At 42.0% G+C, this 7,282-nt stretch overlaps 1 protein-coding gene across 1 annotated transcript; it reads left to right on the plus strand.

The window, feature by feature from the left end:
• Positions 1 to 1,962: 1,962 nt before the first annotated feature.
• LOC121806362 (phosphatidylglycerophosphate phosphatase PTPMT2-like) lies at positions 1,963 to 6,695 on the plus strand. Its single transcript, XM_042206374.1, has 7 exons — positions 1,963 to 2,092; positions 2,175 to 2,464; positions 4,746 to 4,868; positions 5,452 to 5,545; positions 5,662 to 5,744; positions 5,817 to 5,906; positions 6,053 to 6,695. The coding sequence occupies exons 2-7, from the start codon at positions 2,252 to 2,254 to the stop codon at positions 6,311 to 6,313; spliced, it is 864 nt and encodes a 287-aa protein (XP_042062308.1). The 5' UTR covers positions 1,963 to 2,092; positions 2,175 to 2,251; the 3' UTR covers positions 6,314 to 6,695.
• Positions 6,696 to 7,282: the final 587 nt, after the last annotated feature.

A 7,282-nucleotide genomic window follows, 5' to 3' on the forward strand; every position in this document is an offset into this window, starting at 1 on the left:
CCCACGAGACCACGTCGGTGCTCACCAACGTTTAATGGATGATTACTTCGTGGATAACCCTCGTTATCCACCCGAGATATTCCGCCGGAGATTCAGGATGTCGCAGCGGCTGTTCAACTATATAGCGATGAATTTGGCGGAGCGTTACCGGTGCTTCACCCTCCGGCGTGATGCGTCAGGCCGGATCGGGCTGTCCACACGACAGAAGTGCACCGCTGCAATCCGACAGCTTGCCTACGCTGGACCAGCGGACATGTTCGATGAATACCTACAGATGGGTGAGACGACTAGCCTCACGGTGCTTAGGCAGTTCTGTAAGGGGATCCGGGAAATTTTCGGTGGGGAGTTTCTACGGAAGCCCAACCCGGATGAGTGTCAGCGCCTACTTGATATGCACGGGTCGGTGCACGGCTTCCCCGGAATGTTAGGAAGCATCGATTGCATGCATTGGGAGTGGAGGAACTGCCCCGTGGCATGGAAAGGCCAGTTCACTACTCGATTCAAAAGCAAACATCCAACGATGATACTGGAAGCCGTGGCAGACTACCGTCTGAAGATCTGGCATGCGTATTTCTGCGTGGCAGGTTCGAACAACGACATCAATGTTCTTCAGTCGTCGCCTCTCTTCAACGAGGAGTGCCAGGGGGAGGGGCCAGAAATCAGCTTCGTAGCCAACGGTACGCAGTATAGTAGGGGCTACTATTTGGCAGATGGAATATATCCGCGGTGGCCCGTATTCGTGAAGACTGTCCGCCAACCGGTAGGACCGAAGAAACAATATTTTGCGCGCAGACAAGAGAGTGCTAGGAAGGACGTTGAGCGGGCTTTTGGTGTCCTCCAATGGCGGTGGGCTATTATACGGTGTCCGGCACGAGTTTGGCACGAAGATGATGTCGCGAATATTATGTTAGCCTGTATCATATTGCATAATATGATAATAGAAGATGAAGGATTTGCGGCAGAGCGATGGGCGCCGGAAGAGGGTGCAAGTACAAGTCACGGTGTCGCCTCCGCGCCGATCCAGATGGGCGTACCACGGAGCAATGAATATTTGATCCAACGCTTCGCTGATATGCGCAGGACCACATCACATAACACACTGCAGGCCGATTTGATTGAAGAAGTGTGGGCACGTAGGGGAGGTAGTGGCGTTGTGTAAACTTGGTAGTGATTTGTACTAGATTCAATGTAGTGTGTGATTTTAATTTTAATTTAGTGTGTAATTCTAATTTTAATTTTAATTTTATTTTTATTTTTATTTTTATTTTTATTTTTATTTTTAATTCGTATAGTCGGCTTCTTCTAATCCACTAAGAGTCCGATAAATTTGTTCTTAATTACTTGAAATATTATAAAATGAAAGTTGATTATAAAATTTGAGGCTATTGGAGGTGTCCACTATAGTGGCGGACACAAAATTTTGGGGCTATGGACAAAAAATTAGGGCTATGGACAAAAAACTGGGGCGGGGCTATTCGGCGTGTCCACCTTATAGTGGACACCCTTAGCATAAATATCCACCTTCATTTCAGGTTTCAATTAGATAGCAGTTAGTTAGTTACACCTCTCTTTCACATCAAGATAACACCAATAATACATGGAGAGCATCCACTGCTGCCTACTTACCAAAAGGAACAAATGAAAACCCTTTCCTTTACAAACTGGACAACATTATTATCCTTTTTTAAGTTCAACACTAACCCCTTTTTCATTTCGCTTCAAATTTTTACTCTTGAATAGATACAGAGTATATATAATCAGAAGTTAAAAAAAAATTCTTGTTTATGGTGTACATATATACTATTCAATTAATCTCAACCATTAATAGTAGTAGTAAATAGTAATGCATAAAGGTTGTAGTATTATTCATCCGTGGGTTACACACTTTGATAATGATTCGGATGCACAAAGTTAGTGGTGTATTAATAAACTTAAATGGATTAAATAATAAGATTGTGTATAATAGAAGGACTAAATAAAAGCAGTTCATATCGCCCAATCATATTCCTCTTTTGAACTGCATTCTCATCCTTAACATTCCACAATCTTCGCTCAATCATCTCCCGATCATTCAAATTCTCACTCCTCTCGCGTTAGTTCATGCTATTTTTCACTCAAATTTCTAATTATCAGTCACTCCTTCTCCAATTTCATCCCCTTTCTCTGATTGACAGCCACAGCTAGTAGCCTCTACCATTTTGGATTCTGGCCTCCGTATTTGCCCTGAAATTTTTATGTTCTATTGATCGCGATGAAGATCGAGGAGCTCGATGATGGCGCGGAGAGTATTATAGAGAGCAAGCGCAGTAGAAATAGCGAAACAAGGCTGATCACGGTTAGGGCTGACGCAAAAAGGGCTTTAGTCGGAGCCGGGGCTCGGATCCTGTTCTATCCAACCCTTTTGTACAACGTCTTCCGCAACAAAATTCAAGCGGAGTTCCGGTGGTGGGATCAAATCGACCAGGTGTGGCTTTTCTCGATCAAATTCATCAAACATTATTTTTTTTATTTCCTAAACAGTATCTCTAATTTGCTTGTATGACTCTGGATAACTATTCCCTTTGATCTAGTTTTTCATTTTCAATCTTATGATTTTTGCCATGCTTATTAGTCATGACTTTTAGAGCATCCACATCCGTGCTCTTGCCAGCGAGCACGGATGTGGGCCCGGCCCCACTTTTTCTACCTGGTCTTAAGCAAGAGCACAACATCCACATCCGTGCTCTTCCGCAAGGACGAGCACAAGGGTCAATTTAAATAAAAACATTTCCACAATTAAAATTCATTAAAAATACCCGGAATAATATTACAAATTATAATAAAACTAAAAATTACATAATTAAAATCCTAAAAAATGAAAATTACATAATTAAAATCCTAAAAAATGAAAATTACATAATTAAACTACTAAAAATAAAAATTACACAATTTAAGCGTAAAAATTACATCCGGGGAAGACTAGTCATCATCCGGCAATATCCCAACGTTCTTTGGTGACCTCGTATCATCGCCACATGCGATCGAAGTTACTCGGGGGTCATATTTGACCTATCGGCCAAATTGAGTTGAGCCAAAACCCCCCACAACGAGTTGGTGGGGGGTTAAGGTGGCACATAGGGAGTGGGAGCGGGTTCGGGATCGGGGGGCGGATGGAGTCGCGGCGCGACGGCGGTCGGCCGCCGCCTTCTTCCTTCCTTGCGGTCGGCGTTGGGAACAGCTCGGGCCGGCGTCGGGGCTACTCAAGTTAGCTCCGGCAAGTTGGCTAGCCACGTCTTTGGAGCCGGCGTCGGATAGAGATACCGACCTTGACCATTTGGAGGAGCCGCTAGAGGAGGATGTTACGCCTCCCCTATACTTCGGATGCGACCGCGTCTCCTGCCAAATGTTGAGGTACTTGAACGACTTGTAGTTCATGGATTGGTAGGTCGACAAGGCGATGATGTCGACCTCGCTCCCTGCCGACCGCTCTTCCTGGAGGTAATACCACTGGAACTTTTGGATTTCTTCGTTGGCTCTGTATATGACGTTGTGCACCATACTTTCGTTGCGCTCGATTGTTCCAACCGGCTGGTTTTCATTGTACCGGCGACAGATGCGCCACCAATAATGATCGCCGAATTGGTTTGTGCCAACCTCCGGATCTTCGGAGATTGGCAAGAACGCTTTGAACAATTGCTCCATCTCCGCCGGAGTGTACGGTGTGCGGACACCGCGAGTAGGAGGAGTCGGAGTTTCGGAGGGGCCGCTCGACCTCGCTCTAGGCTCGGGTGTCCACCCGTATTGCCCTTCGGGGGCATCTTGGTCGTCGATCGGGTAAGACCGGTAGCCACCCGGAACTTCCGAACCTTGAGTTTGAGGAGGAGCTGAATATTCCGTTTCCGGACCAGGAAACGGTTGTGAACCGAACCACTCGGGGTTCCAACCGTGGGGGCCGGGGGGTGATCGCCGTAGCCGGACATTGTTATGTTGTAGGAGTGGAAGAAAGATTGAGAATGAAAATGAGGGAATGTAGATGAGAATTGTGTAGTGTGGTGTGAATATTTGGGTGTGAAAGTGGAGGTATTTATAGATGAAAATGTGTATTTTTAGAAGAAAAAAATTGAAAAATAAATTAAAATTGGGTAGAAAACGGATATAATTTTTTGGAAAGTGGGAATTTTTTTAATTGGATTTTTTAATTAAAATCTGAAAAATTCAATCACCGCCTGCCACGTATGCTGCTTGCTGGCACGGACGTGCTCGATGCATCGAACAGCGCCGTGCCAGCGGCAAGAGCACGGCGGTGGACAGCGGTGCCACGCTGCTGGCACGGACGGACGGACGAGCTGCAGCTCGCCAATGTGGATGCTCTTATGGATTGGGATTTACCTTGTGAGACTGGAATGGCATGATAATAGCCAAAAAAACTACTACTACATCTGTCCACAAAAATTAGTCTTGGTATTTTGGAAAAGTGGTGTTAGTGGAAAACAGACCCACTTCATGAGAAAAACTTACTATAAATAGATATAGAGAAACATGACTATTTTTTGTAGACACACGTGTAGTATATGGCTTGGCTATATGCAGTGATTTTTTGAGGTTATGTTTTCCCTATTTCATCAATTCTTGGTGATGATGCTTGTTGATCTGATCTTGAATGTGATTCATTTCTTTAGGATTTGGTTTTCATTATTCGTTTTGGTATATCCACTTGATCCATGTAATACACATAATGAGTATACATTTTTCATGTTGAAAATTAGTATCTACTGCTAGGCGCCGTTCCATTTCCAAAGGATGTACCTCGTTTGAAGCATCTTGGAGTTGGCGGTGTAATTACTCTGAATGAGCCCTACGAGACTCTGGTCCCGACATCGTTGTACTATGTAAGTGGCAAACTCAGTTTGTATCCGTCAGTTTCCAGGATATATTAATTTGGGGCTGCAATTTCACATCTTATGCTCACTGTTCCTTGGTTCTGATCGTAATAAGGGTCTTCTGCACGTTGCATGAGTTTTTACTGGAAATGGTTGGGCAGTGAGGAAGCCAAGGCTGGTTTATCTAAATTTTTATATCTCAAATCATTTTTGGGAACTGTAGGATTAGTATGATGACTCTAATCTGGTTGGCCTAAATTTGCATGTCATGCTATATATATCTATTTACCTTTGTTAGTTTTATTTTCTTTTTGGCCTGTAGTTGGAAGAAGAGTATCACCTCGAACTTCATAAATCTTCGACATTATTTGTGCTGCTTATGGAGCAATGAAAGTTTCTTTAGCACCCTTATCTGGTTTTTAGATACTTATGGGTTTGATGAAAGAGCAGTCAAATTGTTCTTCGGTGAGGATGTTAACAATTGAGGCATGACCACTGTTGTAATAGTAATGTAAATGACCTTAGGGATAAAACTTCAATTTCTTTCCCATACTTCTCTTAATTGTTTCACTTTTGTGTCATCGCTTTTCAGGCTAATGGGATAGACCATCTTGTCATCCCTACTAGGGATTATCTCTTTGCTCCTTCTTTTGGGGATATTAACCGTGCAGTGGATTTCATTCACAGTGCGTAATTCCTTTAATTCTTTTCCATGCTATGTTGGTCAAGTATATAATTTTGTGTGAGGTTTGTCAGCAGTAGCATCTGGATAACATGAGTTTTAAACAACTTCCGTTTGCAGGAAATGCTTTAAGTGGTCAAACAACATATGTGCATTGCAAAGCTGGGCGAGGAAGGAGCACAACCATTGTTCTCTGTTATCTGGTTTGTTCAATTTTAGTTTTTAAATGTCAATTGAAGTTACGTTAGAGACTAAGAAGTATCTATGATATTCAGATTCACTATAAGCATATGACACCTGCTGCTGCACTTGAGTATGTTCGTTCTAGAAGACCCAGGGTGCTATTAGCTCCAATCCAATGGAAGGTATGCAGGATACTATACCCAATCCCAATATGGAATTGCAATTTGGCTCCCTGCACTTTTCGTTTCATGTTGCTTGCCTATTAGGTAAAATTAGATTAGGCGCTTTCAAGATTTCTGAACCTAAATGTCATTATGTTGAATCTCAGGCAGTGCAAGAATATCAGCAGCAATGCATGGGTTCAAGAACGGTATGCACGTCTGGGGATGTTGTGCTAATCACAAAAGCTGATCTGGAAGGGTATGACAGTCCTTCCAACGACAACTCTGGCAAGGAGCTAGCAGTCGTTTCTAGAAGGTTGAACACGAGTCCGATGATGGCTAAGCTGTCTTGTCTCTTTGCATCTCTGAGGGTTTCTGGAAATTGTGGACCTGTAATGAGGCAACTGACTGAAGCACGTGCGTGCTGAATTTCACCTCTACTTGAGATGTTCGCCTATATAGACAAGTGTAAGTTAATCCCGCGTTTCACAAGTAGAGGAAGATCAAATAAAAAAAAAGGGTCACGACACAAGTCTGCTTGTGTATATATATGTATATCAGATGGGGTTGGGTTGGGTTGAGTTGAGTCACACAGATACATTGCTAAGCTCTAGATGTAGCTCGACTCAACACAGTTTCCTACCCTTGTTTTTCTCTAGTTTGAGCTGAATCCCATGGCGAATTCAGTATATACTTCATCTGGATTTGGTTAATACTCTATATTGTAAATAGCAAGTAGTTTTGAGCTTCTTGTAAATTGATCGAGTTTACAACGACTTAGATCCAATTCAAGTCGATTTGATTGTATTACATGTAAATTACTTTAGATATCACACGTAGATTACCAATAGTGAATACTCAAAGCCTATAGAATCAGATATTAGTGAAATTGAGCAAATAATGAATAGATTCTTATGTAGGATAGTTCAATCTTTTGTTGAGCTTATATTCCACTGGTTGAATTAATTTGATTTGATTTTCTTAGAAAATATTACGTCACAATTATAATCAATTCGATTGTTCACCTGTCCAAGGTCCCACCCACCCTTATCATAGATTGACAACTGTTCATAACAAGTTAGTAGGAAATTGATTCATAAAAGTTCTACTGCTACCCATCCGTTTCCTTATACTTGAGTCATTTTCCAATTCAAGAAGTTCTCTTGTAGTTGAGTCATTTTCATATATAGTAACATTTTTTCTCTTTTGTTACTTTTTCTCTCTATTTTTATTCAATTTTTACTTTATTCTCACTACTTTTTCCCCTCTTACTTTTTTTTATCTATTTATTTATCATACTCAACATTTATTTCTTAAATTCCGTGCCGAAAAATTTAGCCTCAACTATAAGAGAACAGGGGGAGAATTGGAATGCAATAACCGAAGGTGAAGAATTG

This window comes from Salvia splendens, chromosome 6 (genome assembly GCF_004379255.2).
Source record: "Salvia splendens isolate huo1 chromosome 6, SspV2, whole genome shotgun sequence".
Lineage (NCBI taxonomy): Eukaryota > Viridiplantae > Streptophyta > Magnoliopsida > Lamiales > Lamiaceae > Salvia > Salvia splendens.